Below are 21,387 nucleotides of genomic sequence, written 5' to 3' on the forward strand. Positions count from 1 at the left end.
CCAAATTGCTCCTTTCAATCTCCACCTCCTTCCTCAATCTTCCATCAAGAACCCTTTCTAGGATCTTCATTGTGTGGGACATCAACTTTATTCCTCTGTAATTTTTACAGTCTTGTGCATCCCCTTTACCCTTGTAGATGGGGACAAGAATACTCTCCCTCCATTCCTCGGGTATATTTTCCTGTTGGCAAACTTTCATGAACAGGTCCCACAGCAGTCAATTCCCTCTTCCCCCAGTGCCTTCCATGCCTTCACTGGAATCATGTCTGGGCCCACCGATTTTCCATTCTTCATCCTCTTCATGGGCCCCCTTCACTTCCACTCTACTGATGTTCTGCACCATCCCCTCAGAAGGCTGCCCATCTTCTCTGTGAGTCCTTGCATTTTCCGCATTCAAAAGTCCCTTAAATTATATTCTCCATCTGTTTCTTATGTCCACATCCCTCCATAATACTCTTTCTTTAGTGTCTTTGATCTGCTTCACATGCAAGATGTCCTTTGCTGCTTTATTTCTATATTTTGCTAGGTGGTAAATTTTTTTCTGTCCTTCCTTTGTTTCTAATTGATCGTACAGATCTTGATATGCCATGACCTTCGCCTGTGCCACAACTGTCTTGGCTTCTTGCTTTCTCTCTCTGTACACCTCTTCCACTCTTGACTCATCCCACTTCTTTTTTTGCCTTCCTCTTAGCTGTCACTGCTTCTTGTACATTATTATTCCACCACCAACCCTCCTTCTGCTCTCTAATCATTCCAGGTGTCTTACCAAGTACCTTGATTGCACAGCTCAGGATTACTTTTGAATTATGTTTCCACCAATCTTGTTCACTTTCCGATCCATCCGAAATCCTCTCTAACACCATCTCCCTAAAACTATTCCTCACACTCTTCTTTTAAGTGAAACCACTTAATTGTCTTCATCCCATGGCTTCCAGAGGTTCTTATCTTTGATCTTATTTTAAAGTCTGCGCACACTTGCTCTGTTGGTGTGCCACTTGATCTGTTGGAATTACCTTACAATTTGTCACACTCTTAAGATGTTTTCTTCTAATCAAAATGTAGTCAATTTGTGAACTGTTGTTACCACTCCTAAATGTTATCAAATGTTCTTCCCTCTTGTAGAAAAACGAGTTCACAATTGCCAGATCAAACGCTACTGCAAAGTCCACAATCCTCTCTCCTTCCTGGTTCACCATTCCCACTCCATGGCCACCATGCACCCTTTCACAGTCACTATTCTGTCTCCTGTTATTATATTTTTATTAATAAAACTTCAAAAAAAATAAAATAAATAAAAGGCAACACTTCTGTAATTGTTCTTTGGAAATCCATGAGGCACCACTCCAGTTAAAGGAAAAATTGGAGTGACTGTGTGTAGTATGTCAAATGATAGTAATGCTGAGGCTAAGGTATGATCTAGATATCTATGAAATACTGAAGTGATGTTATTGACTGTCTGGCAGAAGAATAATACTCCTTGAGACACTTGTCAGTCTCAAGAGAATCTATATTTGCAGCTAGAAACTGCAACTAATTTAGTATGCATTTCTGTAATGTATACAGAAGATCTGTGAATTTTCATGAAAGCACTAGGATCCACAAGCTAGGGCCAATTTCCATTATTGTTAACAATAACAGAAATTGATCCTGTCATTAATTGTTGAATCATGAAACCTGCTTTTACAACCTAATGGACATGTTTTTGGGTATAAGGGATGCCTGAAGAATTCTTGTGCTTTATCAACTTTACAAATAGAAGTTTCAGCCCCATAGCCGATCAGTGCTATGTGTCAGAAATTAGATAATATGAAGGAACCTGATATAGGACTTGATAAATTATTGAGCTGGCTCACTAGTTAAGTATCATCCTGTTTGGAGTACCATTCACCTAATATTGCATGCTAAATGTCAGACCTGGTCATTTTATAAGCTTTTGTAATGGTGTGGCCTTTTGTAACTGCCAATGTTGAAGCATACATGCTAATTACTTGTTTATTAGTGTTATCAGTCTATGAAGAAAAAAGCTGAATTTATCAGTGATACATGATCATTTATTTATTAATAAGTTTATACTTATAGTTCACTCCTATAGTATCACTTATGAAAAAGTAAATTTCTTCTCTGCCATTATATACAAATGTTGAAGGTAAAAACACTTGTAAAAACTCGAAACATGTTGGTGATGATGAACAACAGTCTTATGTTCAGAAATGTTAAACTATAATTTTGACAGTTTCTTCAAAACTTGTGCTTGCACATGAAGTTTGAAGCTAGCCATCATCTGTTAAGTAACTTCAGACTCACCAGACTAACTTCTCTCTCTCCATTGTTAAAAATTATAACCTTTATTAATATTTAATAAAATCATCCATATTACGCAAAAACATTTAGGTTACATGTTTAGAATCAGTATAAAGAAATTATATTTGGAGAAATTGAAAAAATAATGAGTGAGAAAATAATGAGAAAAAAAGAATTGAAAAAATAATGAATGAGAACATGCTTGAGCATGTTCTCATTCATTATTTTTTTTTTTTTTTAACTTGTGAACTAAAAATTCTTGCTTGTCTTGGACATTTAGACGAATACTTTTCATCAAGCTCTGATATATTTCTTGAACGTGTGGAGATTGTGTGGTTCTAAGAAAGACATTGAGGGAGGCTGTCCCAAAGAGAAGTATAAAAGTGAAAGGGAATGACGAGTTGTTCATTAGATTTGGAACTGGACTGTGCATAGATGCTGACCAGTAGCATTTTTTGCAACTTCAAAAACTGGAAGAATGTTAGTGGCCATTTTGGTAGAACAGTGGTTATGATACCTGTTGAAAACATAAGGCCTATAAGAAAGTGATTGCTAAGAGGGAGAGGGTTGTGGGTCACCTGTTAACCAGATTTCCCTCTTCTAGATATGTCAAGTAGTTTAGGGAAGAATGTTCATATTGATTCATAGAAACATGGAATGCATACATATAAACCCATAAACGTTTAATTTTGTTTCATATTCGTTTGTTTATTGGTTCATATTTGCATCATTTCATACCCTATTTTTATTCTGTCATTTTGGACTTTTCACTTTGCTTATCATATATTTATTATTTCACTGGTTTTCGGCCTTATTTTAAGTGCTTTGTGAAAAAATTCCTCCCGGGGATGTTCAGGTATGTCCACGTATTTCTTTGAAAAATTAAAATTTTAAACATTTTTAACATTTAGTAGATTTATTAGCTTTTAGGATTGGTTCGGTCATGTTGGAGCTTAGCTAAACAATAATATTATTTAAGAATATTGCATGGTGATGATGAACAACAGTCTTATGTTCAGAAATGTTAAACTATAATTTTGACAGTTTCTTCAAAACTTGTGCTTGCACATGAAGTTTGAAGCTAGCCATCATCTGTTAAGTAACTTCAGACTCACCAGACTAACTTCTCTCTCTCCATTGTTAAAAATTATAACCTTTATTAATATTTAATAAAATCATCCATATTACGAGTAATACAGACTTGTTAAGGTCTGCATTGCTGATGCAGTGTGGATTGTGAATAATTAAAAAATCTTTTTAAAATTAAAAAAACAACTCAATATTTGAATAATTTTTCTTTTTATAAAAACTAAAAAAAAAGAATGAACTTAATTATTTTTTAGCTGGAATCAGTGAGCCACATTTATTTCCATCTCCTCCACCCACTAGTTCAGACAGTTATTTTACTCCTATTAATCCTGCAATGAATCAGAATTCTCATCCTTTTGGAACAGCAAATCCACCTACTCAGGAAACCAGTGAAGGAGGAAAGAACATACTTGAAATCTTACAAACAGCTAGCATAAACAATGATACTGTTATTAATGGGATGGACTCCAAAATTATCTACAAAGATAAAGGTGGGTTTAAAATTATTTTCTCAGTTTGATTTTTCAGACATAGTTAATAAATCTTTTTCATTTTAGAAATTATGGACTTTACAACCGCGTTATAAATAACTATTTTAATTTCCCGACTTTTCGACCTTCATATTAAAGTCATCATCTGGAATATACACAAATATACAAGGACAAACTGAGTTGCATTTCTCACAGTATGCTAAAGAGACAATGATTTGATCAACGGTTATTCTACTGGTATGACCTCTAGTGATAATGTAATATATATATATATATATATATATATATATATATATATAAAATAAAATTAAATAAAAAATGCAAATAAAATTAAAACATTAATTAGAAACTACATCAAAGCTATATTCTATTTAAGATGACATCAGAGAAACATTCTTTCATATAGACAGTTTTCTTACAGTAACAATGATGTCCTAATTTAACATGACAATTGTTATATTAGATTTAAGATTCTGGACCGTAGATAATCCAGAATCCATATATACCATTTGTATATATTTTATTTAAAAATTTTAGTAATCTTTGAATTTTTTTTTCCAGCAAATTTATACAGTTCAGAGTTTGTCCCATCTTCTCCTGCTGATTTGCCATTTTTTATTTTATTTAGGTTGTCCTTTAATTCTTTCATTGTTATCATATCATTTAAAGTATTTTGTAAGTTTCTGGTGTAATTATTTTTGATGGCAGTATTATCCATCCAAAGATCTGTAAAGTAATCCAAAAATTATTTTACATCTATTTCACAATTTATATTTGCAGTTTCTTTTATATCATGTGTTTTAGTATTTTGTACGCACTGGGTCTTATTTTGTATATGTCATTTTCTAGACATGATACAAATTTTTCCCAGCTTTCTCTGTCTCTCTCTTTCTGGTTTCTCTTTATAATATATATATAAAATTAAAAAAAAATAAATAAATAAAAAATACAAATAAAATTAAAAAATTAATTAGAAACTCATCAAAGCTATATTCTATTTAAGATAACATCAGAGAAACATTTTTTCATATAGACAGTTTTCTTACAGTAACAATGATGTCCTAATTTAACATGACAATGTTATATTACATTTAAGATTCTGGATTATCTACAGTCTCGAATCTTAAATCTAATATAACAATTGTCATGTTAAATTAGGACATCATTGTTACTGTAAGAAATTAATTTTTTAATTTTATTTGTAATTTTATTTATTTTATGTATATATTTTCACTAGAAGTCATACCAGTAGAATAACCATTGATCAAATCATTGTTTCTTTAGCATACTGTGTGAAATGTAACTCAGCTTGTTCTTGTATATTTGTGTATGCTGTAGATGATCACCTTAATATGAAGGTCGAAACGTCGGAAAATTAAAATAGTTATTTATAACACGGTTGTAAAGTCCATAATTTCTAAAATGAATGCTGATCACCGTGTAACACTAAAAGAAAGAATAATAAATCTTGTCTTTGCATATTTCTTATTGAATTGTCCAAACTTAATACTTTTGGACAATTGAATTGTCTAAAATATGAATCAACTCTAATAATTTATCACTTTATAAAGAATTACGCATTATGTGGTTTATTAAGTACTGATTTTATTATTGTACAGGCACCACCATGGAGTCTGAAGACTCATCGTGGGAGACCCGAACCCATCCAGATATCTACCATATTGTGTGGATGGGTTGACGTCTAGGGATGACAAACTCCCTCTTCCCAACTAGCCAACTGATATTTCTCCTGCATTAATCCTGTAAAACCCTTGAAGTAACTTAAATGTTTCTATACTCTCACTTTTTTTGCCTAACAATCATTTTTTGCAACCCACTCAGTCCTATAATCTATCCTCATAAGGAGCATTCTACAGGCCACATCGTCTTGGTCACTCCTCTGGATCCTTTCCACTACCTCATCCCTAAGAAACCCAGGTGACCAAGCCTGAGCACATTAATTGAGATGTGGATGTATCAAGCAATTATAAAAAGAAGTGATTACTTCCTTATCTCTGCTTGTTAGTGTATTCTTCAATGATTAAGTAATCCTATGTACTACTTTGACAACCTTAGCAATATGTCCTCTAAACTCCAACTTTCTGTCTACTACCTTCCCCAAATCTCTAGCTTCATCAATTTTCTCAAGTATTGTTCCGTCAGTGGGGTGCACAGTTTGTAATCTGTTTATTTACCCCAAAATGTATAACTTTACATTTCTCCACATGGCTGACTTGTTGTGAAGGTCAGCCATTCATTATAAAAGGTTAAATTACTAATGAATGGCTGACCTTCACAACAGGCATTCTGCTCCTCATTGAACATCATATTCTTATTACCCTAATTCGTGAATTCTCTTTGACCACCTTTTCCAGTACTTTTACCACTACCCTTGAGATACTGATTGGTCTATAATTTGCTACTGTAGTCTCAGAGCCTCCTTTATGCAAAGGAATTGTTTTGTCCTCTTTCCACTCCCTTGGATCTCTGCCAGAGCTGAGAGTTAGTCTAGTCAAAGGCACTGGCAGTTCTTTTGCACATTCTCATAAAGCGTGAGCTGATATCTCTAATCCCACAGCAATATTTAAATTGAAATTCTGTAATCTTTTCCTAAGTACTTCCAATTCATCAATCTCTTCTCATTTCTTCTTCTCCCATAGTCCTAAATGAACCGTTAGGTCATTCATGGCTGGTAGGTGATACTCTTTGCTAGCCTCCAGTCGCCTCGGTCTCTTGTTCTTGATGTCAGTTGAGAAAGGGAGGAATTTGTCCATTTTTTGATGTTATCAGTCCATTTTAATCAAGGTCGGCCCCTAACCCTTGATCCCGGAACGATTCCTTCTAGGGTTTGCTTTGGAATGCCATTAGCCCTCTTCACATGTCTGAACCATTTCATCTGTCTTCTTCTGATGACGGTCAGAATATTTTCCCTTTTTCTCCCATCTATCGAGTCAATCAGTTTTCGGACATTTTCATTGGTTTCGTGAGCAGTATAGGGAATTCTCAAGTCTTCTGTAAGTTTTCATTTCGAAAGACAGGCATCTCCTCTCATCTTTCTTCAATAAAGTCCAGGCCTCACAACCATACAAAAGGACAGAGTTCACCAAGGTGTTAATTAGTCTTAGTCTGGTTGTGATTGCTATTCTGTTATCTCCCCACAACGGTTTTAACTTCTGTAGGGCCACGGTTGCCTTTGCAATTCTGTATTTAATGTCGGTTTTTGAACGACCATCTTGACTCAACGTGCTTCCTAGATAAGTGAACTTCTTTACATTCTCAATTTGCTTATTGCCAATTTGTATCTTTAAGAATTCAATGTCTGATTTTGAGATTATCATTGTTTTTGTTTTTTGTAGGTTTATGTATAATCCATATTTTTTTAATGTTCCAAAAACATGGCTGGTTATCTCTTGTAATTCTTCTTCACTTTCTGCCAGAAGATCGATATCGTCAGCGAAACGTAAGTTATTTATTCTTAGTCCGCCAACTAATATTCCAGTGTCATATTCATAAACAGCTTCATCTATGACATATTCCAGAAAACAATTAAAAAGAAGAGGGGGACAAGATATACCCCTGTCTTACCACCCCCCCTCCCCGTTCTGCCCGGAGCAGTTCATTGCTGTAATTTTTGATTTCAATTCTCATATCAGATGAGGAATAAAGAGATTTAATAATCCTAATGATTTTGTTGTCAATACCATAATGTTCTAAAATTTTCCATAATGCCTCGTGCCATATTGTCTGCGAACTTCTTAGACTTTCAAAAGCTTTTTGAAGGTCTAAGAAGTTGTGACAGATTATTTTGTTATGTTCTATGTATTTTTCGCCTAATATGTGTATTGTAAAAATATGGTCGATTGTACTTCTGGACTTCCGGAAACCTGCTTGTTCATCTGATAGTCTGCTTTCTATTTTCTTTTCGATTCTTGACAATAGCATTTTTAACAGGATTTTGCTTGGGTGACTAATAAGGCTTATTGTTCTATAGTTGCTACATTTATTGCTGTTTCCCTTTTTAGGGATAGGTACAAGGACAGAAGTCCTCCAATCAGAAGGCCTAGTCTCTGTGTTCCATACGTCCTGGAATAAATTTAGCAAGGTGTCTATGATGATGTCACCTCCTTCGTGTATCAGTTCCACTGTGACACCATCACTTCCTGGTGATTTTCCAATTTTTGAGGAGCTGGCTGCTGCAATAACTTCTTCTTTTAATACTCCTGGCAAAATTCCGTCCAAAATATCATCAGTCAGTTGAGGGTCCTTGGTTGAAAAAGCTTGGTTGCATAACATTTCCATCTATCAATTATTTTCTGGTTATACGTGATAGGAGTTTCATCTTCATCTTCTATGCTCCAATTAATTGCGGTAAAAGATTTGGTTAGCTTATTGATAATTTGAAAAGCACTTTTAGAATTATTTTTATTTAAGTCCTCTTCTATATTTTTGCATTCATCCAATATCCATAAGTTTCTGGCATGTTTGATTTCTTTTTTAATAATCTTATTAATATTTTTATACTGTTCTTTATTATCACCACTATTAATATGAGATTTCAATATCTTCTTTCGTCGCATAGGGCCAAAATATTGTTGGTTATCCATGGTTTATTTATTTTCCTTTTGTATCCAAGGATTTCTTCAGCCGTCTCAGTTATCTTTAGTGAGAAGTATTTGGTTTTAGATTCGATACTATTATGTTTCTTGAAGCTTGTGTTATAATTTGTATTTATATAGTGTATTTATTTGGGGATCTTTTAATTTTTCTATATTATATCTTTTGAGTTGATTTTGTAGGTAATCTTTCCCTCATTTTCATATTCACAGTTGCGATGACCATATTGTGGTCACTGCCAATGTCGGCTCCAGGAAATGATCTGGTTCTTGTGAGGTTAAGTTTTTAGATCTGGTGCTTACAAGGATAAAGTCAATTTGGTTGTGTGTTTTACCATCAGGGGAAGTCCATGTCCATCTGGAAGGTTTATGGGGAAATAGTGTTAGTAATGGTAAGTTCATTTTGTGAGGCAAAATTAATCAATTCAAAACCTCTTTCGTTTGTCTCCCCATAGCCACATGGTCCAACAAATGGGAGATAATCCTTGCCGATGTCTGTTCCAATTTTGGCATTCCAATCACCCTGTACAATCAAAGGGTCTTTTCTATTCACTCTGGTGATTGTTGCATTAAGTTGACCATAAAACTCCTCTGCTTCAGAGTCCTCGTGATCTGTGGTTGGGGCATAGACCTGTATGATGGTCTATGCCCCAACCACAGATTATGAGTGGTTTTATCAGATATTGAGATATATTATGAGATATATATGGGGTGGTTTTCCTCTCAGGCAGACTAAAGTAATTCTGCTATTGATAGGGTTGAATTCCATGACAGAATTTCGTGATGATTTGTGTATCAAAAACCTGACACTTTCCTTTCTGCTGCAGTCACATCCAGAGTAAAAAAGCAAATGTCCTTCATCTGTTGTTGGCTCTCCTGTTTTGGGCCATCGAATTTCACAAAGTCCCATAACAGTCCATTTATATCTTTTTAGTTCGTGTTGTAGTAATTTGAGTTGACCTGATTGTAGTCACTTCTCACTTCAGTCTGTTATATATGTCACAGCACTAACCTCACTTGGATGATATACCCTTGCAAAGTGGCCACTCAGTAGCCTAACTATTTTGTCTGGCATTGTCACCTTTCTATCACCAATACCCATTATCCTTTCATAGTCATTCTTCTTACCATATAATAAAAGAATTTTCTTTGGCCTGCTCATCTAATTTCTTCTCATAATCTGATTTTGCCTTCCTTACCATGCTGGTCATCTTTCTCCTCATATACCCTCTACAACATCTTTTTTTGCAACCCATGCTTAATTATACTAATTATTGATCTAACTCGTACCTAATGAATCCTACTGACCTTGAGTATACAGTCTGTTATTGCTTCTTCTAGATACTTCTTGAATATACACTACTAACATTCTTCCTATGCAGCTTTTATGCCATGGGACTGCTTCAAGCTTCTTCCTTAGCTGGTCATAATAACTTGTCTTGTAGTTCCATATATACCCCTTCCTGACTTGAAAATTTATGTTTTGCGACTTCCCAAGACAAGATTATATGATCACTCTCTCCAGTTGGAGAGAGTGATGGTGAAATATGTGTTGAAATTATATGATGAAATGTATTAATGTTATTTTAAACTCACTATTACAAACAAAAAGCTCATAATCTTCACAATAGCAAGCTGAATTTTCTGGCAAATGATGTCACAACCAATAAACAGAGGAAATGTTTACTGGGTAATGTATGTTTCCCACAGAATACATGAGGAATATAAAAGAAAATCACAAAAAATAAAAACTTGCATGGAAACAAAGGAAATAGTGGCACATGAATTCTTGCATTGATGAGAGAACACAAAGAATTGCATTAATCGAAGACATAAAAAAAGATAGAGTATGAGATTATAAAATGAAAATCCAGACTTTGTTTAAATTTCGAAATGTTACACTTGGTATCACTTACCTGTAATCTTCATAATGAGCTAAATATTGTGCAGTAAAATCAAAATCAATTTTTTTTTTTTTTTTTTATTTATAAAAAATCTTTCAAACTCAACGAGCTGTATATTGCGAAATATTTCTTTAATTTGCAGTTCTAAGAGAACAGTATCTATTTATCCCAGCTGCCTGTCATTGGATTTCTGTCTAGTTAGGAAACTACACATTCACACCAGTTGTCATTAACTTTTCCCCTCTCCTCAGGCTGACTAATGGCCATCCTTTGTGTCCTCTTCTTCTTTTTTTGTAATTGAAGCAACCAATTAATAAGTTTACTGATTGTTGAAGTTTTGGGTTATTTTTGATAGGTATGTACTACCTTTTCTGGGCAATTTACATTAAAAAAAAAAATACTTCCAGATATACTTCCTTACAACCCATGGCACAGTTGTAAGTTGACCATGAAACTCAGCTTTATTGTCCAATCTCATAGTTCCTATGTATATATTTTAAAATCATAATTTTACTGATTGTAGACATTTTAAAATGTCTACAATCCAAGTAAATACAAGTTACAAATACAAGAAGTAATAATGCAGTCAGAATCCACAATTTAAACTGAATAATTTTATTAGCAGAGCGTAAGATATAAGCACCGTAATTGCAGGATGTGTTTATTTGGACACACAACAAAATAGAGATCTCCCAAAAATTGTTCCAAGTACTGTCCATTCACATTAATGCATTTATCAACTTTTCACAAGAGATGCAGATAGACTTTGGTTTTCCAGATCTTACCAAGTCTTTAATTTCAAGGTGCTTGATAAGGTTGGCACTATCTCATTTTATGAAGTGATGAAAGGGCTCTTCAAAATGTTGCACATCTCTCTGATTAGTTTTGAAAAAATATTGTCACAATAAAATCATGCTGTTCATCTCTCTAATGTTGGTAATTACAATTCTTAGTTGGTTCAAATCAAAATAATTATCAATTAATAACACCAAACAAAAATCAACAATGAAAATAATTACAAAACAAAATTGTAGTGACTGTTGTTCCGACAACTACCTTGTTACTTATGGATCATTCTGTATATGTCATTTCTTGATAGAAACCTATTCCTTTTTCACCAACCCCTTAGTCGATACCTTGTGATTGGTCACCTACAGGTCACAATATAGATCCTGCTAGTCTGTCACTAAATGTGACAGACATACTGACTTGGTTGGTCAAGTGGTTAGCCTATTGCTCTCCAACCAACAGGCTGCGGGTTTAAATCCTCTCATGAGCATGGATGTTTGTGATTGTCCTCAGGTGGGAGATGTATGTGATTGTTCCGATGTGAGACCATTCTGCTTAGTGGAGGCCTGAAGTGACTTGAAAAAGTTCTAAGTCTGGTTGCTAGAGCAGGGTTTCTGGATTATGTCAAAATTAATTTTAAAAAAAGCAAACAGAAAATATATAATTGATAAAAACAGAAAGATAACATAGCCTCAGTCCATCCACGGTACAAAATGTACTACAGGGTTGCAAATAACCTTTCAAGGGGTGGGAGCAACATAAAAACATTGTTCACCTAATGCTGCTTCTGTTGCAATCTGCATAGGGTAGGTGTCACTCAGTAAATTCACTCTTTGCTTCCAATCTCTAATTCCTTCCTGCATTCTGCATTCCTGTAATTAAAATTTCCCATTAAGATCCTCTTAATTTGGCCAGCTAATTTTGTATAAGCGTTTGTAATCTTGTCCTTACATTCCCAAGCCTATAATATCTTTAGCTATGTATTCATTTTAAGTTTCCACCAAATAGCTTCAGGCCATCATCACATGCACTATCTTCTCCTTCGAGAAGTTACACCCTTATATCTTTTCTGTTCTTTTTAAAGATTTTGTATTCTTCCATTAAACAAGCTTATCTCAGTAATCCTTTCATGCACTGATTTCATGCAACCAACTCAGCACATTTCTTATACTTTTTGCAAAAATAATCCATATAAAATCTCACCACTGCTTCCTGAGTTGTGAGATTTCATATGGATTATTTTGTCTATTCAAAGCTGTTCTCTCTGCTCTAGTGCTATGCACTCTGTACCCATTCCTCTTTGACCACTCTAATTACCCTGTCACTTACTGTCATTCACCCCAATTTATCTTCCTCGTGCATTCTGTCACTCTACTTTTTTATGCCATTGTCATTCTCATTCTTATATTTAGTTCCACCTATCTCTTGACAACCTATTTTTCACTTCAATTATTACCTTCATTCACTGATCCTGTTCTCTCTGCATAATTTCCCTCTTTCATTCAGTAGCCATTGTTCTTGATATTTAACAGTAGCACAGTTATGAGACTGACATTATTCTTTGTCAGACGGGTTTAAATTTCATTTTGGACACAAGGTACCTTTATAAAATCTTTTCAGCTGAGGGTAAATCTCCTATCATAGTATCTACCTTTCATCTGTCTCTTAATAACCTGCTAATTTATCTCCTGTAACAATTTCCTCACTTCTATTTCCCCATTTCTTTTCTCAAAGAGCAAGCAAATGCAGGAAGACAACTTTGAACTAGAGCTGAATCAGAAATATGGGATTCTAGGTTTCATATTCTCTGACATGGTATGTCAGTTTTTATTTATAAGTACTACTATGATAACAGAAGGATCATTCAGAATATAGTTGCATTGTTGAATTGGATAATAGTTTGAACTGTAACTTGAGGTTCCATTAGAAATAAATAGAAGAGATTTAGATGCCTATGAGCAGCAGGGCACATTTTTGTTTTACAGTTATAGTTTTTTCTATGAACCTAGGTATTCATAGCCCACTGTTAGCCAGCATCTTCTGGATACTTTGTTAATTAATGTAAGTTTTTAACCTTTTGTGGGTAGGATTCATCAAAGAAAGTTTGTTTTGAAGGAGAGAGGAATTTTTACTTTTGATATTGTTGTTTGTTAGAGATATGTGAAATCCTTGTGATAGTCGAGAAAGACGAGGGAAGTCTCATCTTGGTGAATCAACTTACTCCACTTACTCACCCACATAGCATGAGAAGACCTAGATCTCATGTGCTTTCTAATCACAGCCTTGTTCATCGTTCAGGATTGCTGATCCTGAGTTCTTCCTCTGCCATAAGCTACAAATTGTCACATATCTATACTGTAAGATCTCTTTCTCAGACTGTGATGCATTCTCTTTCTCTGTCCTTGTATGCACAATTCCATAAAGTAGATATCATCTTGGGTGCTTGTCACTGGATCTTTTAAATATCTCCATGTAATCCAGGTGACAATATGAGTACAGTAGTCCAAATATGGTCTCATTAGTCTTGTGAAATGGGAAATTAACTTCTTACAAGTTAATGTCCTGTTTAATATTGCAGTTACCTAGTATGGCTTAATCACCTTGTGTTCATAAACTTTCTGTGTCTTCTGTCACTCCTGTCTATAGTTTCATTGATACTCGGCAAATTTCCTTTAATATAATTCCCTGCTTGCAGTCACCTAATTCCAAAATGTATAACCTGCTTTTCAGTCTGTTCAGTTTGGCCTGCAGGGATTTTGCTTTAGATATTTCTTAATTACTCTTCCTACCTTTGGTATCTTCTGCAGATGATATGACTTTCTAGTCCATATTCAATATCATTAATATAAAAATTACACAGCTGTGGTTTGAGCATAGTCCCATGTTACATGTTTAGTCATTCTCATTTTCACAGACTAAGCACCTCCAAATATCATTTCCTGATTGCTGTCAGTCTGCTCTTGTCATGCTTTCATGGTCCCTTTGAGTGACGGTTTCCCATCAGATGTCATGGAAGTCTGGTAGCAGCAGAGTTAGATAAGAGGAACTAGAGCTTGAAAAATTATGCAAAGCTTTGTCATGCAAAAAAGTACACTGCCCCCCCCCTTTTTTTTTTTTTTCTTTTTCTTTTTAAATGTCTCAGAGTGGGTAGTAGGTCTATAAAGTGATTAGGGATACTGCATCATGGTTAGAAAAGTGATTTTTTTTAATTTATTTTTTTTTTATATTAAATACCAAATATTCTGTTTAATCCTGTCTCCAGCTGGTAAAATCTACTTGCAACAGACAAGTGGATGAGCGTTTTTATTGAGCCCTGAGGAGGGACTCAATAAAAGTGGTTGTAACACCATCTTATACAAAGGATCAAATCCATCTATACACATTAATGTGTGTGGTGCTTAACTGACCTCGACAGTATACCATAACATCATCCCATAGTTACTGAATGGTCTTTAATTGGCTACATCTGTCCATGCCCCCCCCAACCTATGTATATTTGAAATATATTGGCCTCCTTTCATTCATTAGGAATCATAAATGAACCCATCCATTTCCTGTTCTATTTGCTTTGATGCTTATAGAGCATCCAGTCCGAGGCTTAATTATCAAAAATGTGCCAATGCTGTAAAAGAAAAACTCTGCTTACCACAATTGCTCAAGGACAAACTCCAGCTGTCCTCTCTGCCTATGCTGCAGCCAGAAACAGTTGCAAAAGAATTATCAACAAGTCCAAATCAGACTTTGAAAGGGCCAAATGCTACAAACTTTCCTCCTGCCCAATTTGTAGTCATACCTTTTAGTCCCTTGCCAAGACTTCTGGGTGCAAGTTCTTCCCACATATTTTCCACCACTCGCATCCAGATGGTACTGTAGTCACCTACTACAGTACCAAAAGATAAGTCCAACTTACTTGCATCATCTTCTCTTCCAATTCCTGCATTGATGACCTGGGCAAAGTTGCCTCTACTCCACAAAGAACAGCTCCCTTCGTGTCTCCCATAGTTTTCCGACAAAAAGAAATCCAAAGAATCCCGAATAACCTGAACACAAGGTATCTGGTCTTGATGGCATCCCACTTATTATGTTAAAAAAAATTGTGCCCCAGAACTAACACCTATCCTGTGTCACTTCTTCAATCTATCCTATCCTATTCAACTAGCATCTACCCGACAACATGGAAACAGGTCCATATCTAGCCCATCCCATAGAAAGGTGATAAAAGTCAACCAACGAACTACCGTTTAATTGCTCTCACTTTTGTTCTCTCAAAAATTATGGAGAAGGTCATCAACAACCAACTCTTGAATACCTGGAGGCATACCAACTAATCAGTGACCAGCAGTATGGATTTCATCACTCACGATCTACAGCTGATCTTGCTTTCACCATCCACCTATGGACTCAGGCCATGGAGAAACTCACGTGGTTGCCCTTGATATTTCAAAGGCATTTGATCAGGTTTGGCACAGGGACCTACTCTGCAACTGGATTGCCAACTTTCTTACTCACTACATGTCATGGTGGATGATTTACTCTTCTCAGATTTCCCTAGCAATGCAGGAGTACCCTAGGGTTCTGTTCTTTCATCCACTCTCTTCCTCTTGTATATAAAGAACCTGCTCTCACAGACTTTTAATCCCATCCATACCTTTGTCACCGACAGTACATTCCATTCCTCCTTTTCATTCGACAAACCTGATAGTGCTCAAGTATTAGAATCCTCAAGAGTTACCATTACCAGGGACCTGAACTCAGATCTCCTAGCTATATCTCAGTGTTGGGCAAAGACAACCTTGTGAACTTCAGTGCCTCCAAAACCCAGTTCTGTCTGATCTCTCACAAGAAAGAGCTTGCATCTCTCCCCCTTACCTTCAGTAATACTGAGATAGCCAAACACGATCCAATTTATCTTCTTGAACTGACTTACACCTCCAATTTTTCCTGACACAACCATATTTCAACTATAGCTTCTGCAGCTGCCAAAAAACTTGGTGTACTTTTTCATACAAGATCCTACTTCAGACCTTCACAGCTGCTAACTACACAAAGCCCCAATCTGTCCAGCCATGGAATATTGCGCCCATATTTGTGGTAGTGCACCAAAATCCTCTCTAAGATTGCTCAATTCTATCCAGAAGAGGTCATTCTGGCTAATTAATGATCCATCTCTGACAAGCCCTCTTCAATTCCCTCTCTCTCTCTCTCTCTCTCTCTCTCACAGATGTTCAGTTTCTGCCTTTGCCTCTTCTATAGATACTTTCGTGGACGGTGCTCTGCTGATTTGGCCACTATTATTACTCCACTTGCCTCCAAAATCATTAAAACAACAGCCACTGCTAACCAACACCCTTTTACAGTCCACCTTAAAATTCACTTAACCAACTTGCCTCCTCTTTTATTCCATCTACTTCTTTCCTGGAACAATCTCTCCCACTCTGCCTTCCCCAAAGATTACAACCTGCAGCTGTTCAAGCAAAATGTGAAACAGACTCCTCCTTTTTTACCTCTTGCCCACACATGACACTAGTGTGCTATAGGTCTTGTGGCCTTTTGTGGATCAGATATTTAAAAAAAAAAAAAAAAAAAAAAACATTTACCTCTATCCATATGTCTAGTCTTTAGCACGAAAGAACTAATAGAAAAGTCTCAGTATAATTAGTATACTTAAGATTATTGAGTATTATTAAGTATATTGAGTATACTATACAACATTTTCTTTATATAAAGTCTTGCTTAAAACTTTTATTCATCCATTTAACTCCCATGAGATTTATTTTCTTAACTCTTGGAATTCCTTTAATTCTTGCAGTTCCCATTATAGACAGCACTGATTCAGTTAATTATTACAACTTACCTATATTCCACATATACTTAAGTTTACCATCTGAAGACTGCATGTGATTAGTTTGTTGGAGGCATAATAGTTGCCTCATTTATGAACAGATTTTCAAATGCTATTACCAGATGTTGCATTTAAACATCATTAAAAAAAAAAGATAGTTATTACATTGCTGATATTTAACTGAATTTCAAACTAGTATCTTTGGAACAAACAGTTTCTTACATTCAATAGTATTGGTAACTTCCTACTGTAAGGAACATAATTTCTATTTGTCACTCTTATGTTTTTTCCCTCTTCTCTAGATTTCTAGACCACTATTAGTGTAGGTTCCGGTCACCTCCTATGATCATGCATAAAAGGTGACATCTGATGTCTCCTTTTATGCCTTGTGTGCACTCACTGCTTTGGCCTTGTCTTCAACAAGACAAGCTATCCTTAATGGCCCACTTAGGGTCATTCATTTGAGAGCTTCTCAGCAAGGGATGACTGTGCTGACTTTCCCTATGGTCTGAGGACCAGTCTCAAGGCTTGCTGCAGTGCTAGTATAATGCCCAAAGGTGACATTGGCATTTGCTAGCCTAGTGGAAATTAGGCATTTCTGTGTTGCTTCATGGTAGTCAGGAGATCTCTGGTGCTGAAGCCAAAATTCATTTGGATGCAAATCCTTCATTTTCAGATTTAACAGTGAGTTTACAAGGCTTGGCCAAGCAAATACAAAAACCACAGATGCATTATTCATGCATCAAGTAAAAGATCAGAAATATGATACTCAGGAAAGAAGTAGAAGGATCACAGGATTTCCCAAAGTAGTCACGTTATGGTCAAGTGATATTGTTGAATAATGCCAGCATCATGCAAAGTTACAGAAACCAAATTAATCCCAGGAGTGTGAAACTCAAATGGTATTTCTTTGACATTTCAGATTTGCTTAGACCTTAAGCAACAAACCTGTAAGGTGCATCCAGAACTGTAAGGATAATAGGCTGGTTCCCCTCAAGAATATCATCCTTTTGACACACCTAATCATCCAGCAACACAAAAACCAGGATATCTGCCAGCATCCTGATTGACAATCAAGTTTTCAAAAATATCTGAAAAAAATTATCATTCATCGTCGTCATCATCGAATTCCTGCCATGTATCCTCAAGGGGTGTACAGGATATGATAGTACTACATGAAAAATTTACATCATTACTAACTTCCGATCTACAATTTTCCTCCAAATCAGTCTGTTACTTGTCAAGATTCCAACATTATCAGATCTTATATTTCTAACATTTAAGGCACTTTTCCCCGTATCAATCCACCTATATCTTGGTCTTCCTCTGGGTCTTTTTCTTGCCAACCCGGCAAGCAACACTTGTTCTTTTTTTTTTTTTTTTTTTGTTCTGTTTTTTAAGTGACCATACCACCTGAGATTAGCTCTGCTAACACATTCCTTGATGCTGACAATGTCAAGTTGTTTCCTAATATCCTCATTTTTAATATGATATTGCCATTGATGCCATCTTTTCGTGCCCCTAATCTTTCTCAGTACTCTCATATCTGCAGTCTCTGGTCTTTGATCAAGTGTTTTACTTCTGACCCAGTACTCAGATCCATAAGTTAAAACTGGTTTGAACACTGTCTTGTATACAGCTAATTTAGTGTCCCGACTAATTTCTCTCTTGTTCCATATGAATTTATTCAATTGACTTCCTACCATACCGGCTTTGTTGATTCTGTTGTTCCACAGGTTCTCCATTCACAACACACTTGACATTTTCATTGATTCTGCTTATTTTTATTGTCTTTGTCTTGTTATTGCTGACCTTCATACCATATCTATTACAACAATTATTCAATTTAGTCAGGGAATCTTGCAAACTTGTAGTGGTTTATTTAGAAGTACAACGTCTGCAAAAAGCAAAGAGCTGAAATTAACCTCTCCAATTTTGATATCATGTTTAATACCACTTTCCTTCATAATGTGATTCATATAGATAATGAATAACAGAGGGGCTAATGTACATCCTTGTCTGACATTAGATTTAACATTAAACCATCTTCCTGTACTTCAGTTCTAACTTCTGACCTACAACTCAAAGACTATGTATTGCTTGATATAATGCCCGATTGACACCATATAACTGTAGCGTATTGAACAGCTTCTCTCTTGGCACCTTGTCATATGCCTTTTCCAGATTTACAAAACTTAAATACAGATCTTTGTTATATTCCCATGATTTCTCCACTATTTGTTGTAAAGTGAAGATCTGATCCTGACAGCCTCTATTTGGCCTGAATCCAGTTTGTTGTTCACCAAGCTTTTCTTCCACAATTCTTCTCAACTGTTTCTCAAGTATACTTGCATAAATCTTACCAGGAACACTCAGTAGGGAAATACCTCTATAATTCTCACATATGTTTTTATTTTCCTTTTTATATATGGGTACTATGAGAGTTATACTCCAATCATCGGGAATTCGTCCCTCTGTCCAGGCCTTCTGAACTATGCATTGCAGCCACTGTATGACTTTTATACCTCCATACATCAGTATTTCTGGACGAATATCATCTATTCCTGATATCAGGTTTAATAACAGGAATTAAACAGTGCCTTTCCACATTTCAAGCCTTTAATGGCTTTTTTACTTCAAATATGAATGTGTTCTTCATATGCCTGTTGAGTGTTTTTTACCACTGTGTTATCACTGTTTGTTTCATTTAGCAATTTTTCGAAATAATTACTCCATACTTCAAGAATATCTTTTTCTCTGGTTTTCATGTCACCATTATCATCTCTAATTCCTTTTACAGCACTCTTTCCTCCATTTCTAAGCTTCTTCAACAACCTTCAGTGTATTTTGCTACCTTCTTGATATTTATTTTCAATATTCTTACCAAAGTCTTCCCATGACTTTTGTTTAGCTAATTTTACACATTGTTTAGCTTTCTTACATTTGTTTCTGTATTCTCTAAGAGCACAAGCTGAACTTATTTGCCAGGTACTTTTGAGACACTTTCTTCTTTTCCTTCACTGACTCTTTAACTTTCTGTTCACCATGGAGTTCTAATTTTGCTATTCTTACAGACAACCTCACCACATGCCTCTCTGGCTGAATCTTCAAGGTTTGGTTCCTGTTCTCAAACTCTTTCATTTTGTCTTGAATAATCTTTGTGTATTTTAGTCTACAGTTGACATCTGAGAGCTGCTCAACTTTTATTTGCTTTAAAACTTTCTTACATGTTATTCTTTTCCATATGAAATTCAATTTTATCCTGCTCAAGACTAAATAGTGATCACTTCCAATTTCAAATCTCTGTACACTCTGGTGTCTTGCACCAAGGAGAAAACATTACTATCAACAATAACATAGTCCAATGAGACTTTTCTTATTCCTTGCCTTTTCTCTCCATATGAATTTGTGCACATTTTTATGTTGGAACATGGTGTTAGTAAAAACTAGTCCATGTTCTGAGCAGAAATCCAACAGGTATTTGCCATTATACTTAGCTTTGCTCTTTTCTCCAAATTTTCCCAAAACATTTTTGTATGTCTGAGAATCACTTCCTACTCTGCTATTTAGATCCCCAACAAGGACCAGCTTTTCCTTTTTCATTGTGTCAGTTGCTTTCTCTAAAGCATCAAAAAATTCCTCCACTTCTACCTTAGTAGAACCTTCTGTAGGACCATTGACCCAAATAAGTCTTATTATCCAGTTCCCCATTCTCATATTTGCCCACATTACTCTACTTGAGACTGACTGCCATTCAAGAAGATTAGCCTCGTATTTAGTATTGAATACTGTGGCTACTCCTTCTTTTCATTGATTGTCATTGCTTGAATATAACATTTTGTATTTATTACTCAGAAAGATCTCCCCAGTTTTTGTCTTTTTTTTGTTTCAGTCACCCCCTATTAAGTCAATCTGGTACTTATCTAATTCCTCAGCTAGCTCCATTTCTTTGCCATTCAGGCTTCTTATGTTGATAGTACCGATCTTTAACTCTGGTGATGTTGAGTTGGAGTGTGCTTCATGATTTGTTCCAGTAGCTGACTTTGCGCTGTTTGCCCTGGTTCCCTGGTGAAAACAACGGGGGCTTTGTTTAACCGGGCGATGCCCCAGTCGGCATGGAATTCTGTCATGTTGTACCATCATTTTGTATTTTGGTTTAAGCCAATAAGAATACAATTTGGTCAGCTAAATCTCAAACTACCTGCCCATCCTCGTTCGGTCAGTATTTAGGTAGATACCCAACAGGGTGCACCACAAGAAGGTGAGGATTGGACATTAAGTCAGAAGCCCTGGTCGGTTCTCCGCATTCCTTTAAAGGCTATGTGGTGGTCTTCTCTCAGTTATACAGCTTTGACTCT

At 35.6% G+C, this 21,387-nt stretch overlaps 1 protein-coding gene across 3 annotated transcripts in view; it reads left to right on the top strand.

Annotated features, from left to right (window-relative positions):
• LOC150095705 (uncharacterized) overlaps positions 1 to 21,387 on the top strand; it is a 338,480-nt gene that overhangs the window by 150,705 nt on the left and 166,388 nt on the right. For all 3 annotated transcript variants that reach the window (XM_090410275.1, XM_090410277.1, XM_090410278.1), the window contains exon 9: positions 3,645 to 3,881. In XM_090410275.1, coding sequence (XP_090266401.1) covers positions 3,645 to 3,881 — 237 coding nt within the window. The remainder of the gene's footprint in view (positions 1 to 3,644; positions 3,882 to 21,387) is intronic.

The sequence above is a fragment of the Typopeltis vanoorti genome, chromosome 20 (assembly GCF_054136105.1).
Source record: "Typopeltis vanoorti isolate ZY-2024b chromosome 20, IOZ_Tvanoo_1.0, whole genome shotgun sequence".
Lineage (NCBI taxonomy): Eukaryota > Metazoa > Arthropoda > Arachnida > Uropygi > Thelyphonidae > Typopeltis > Typopeltis vanoorti.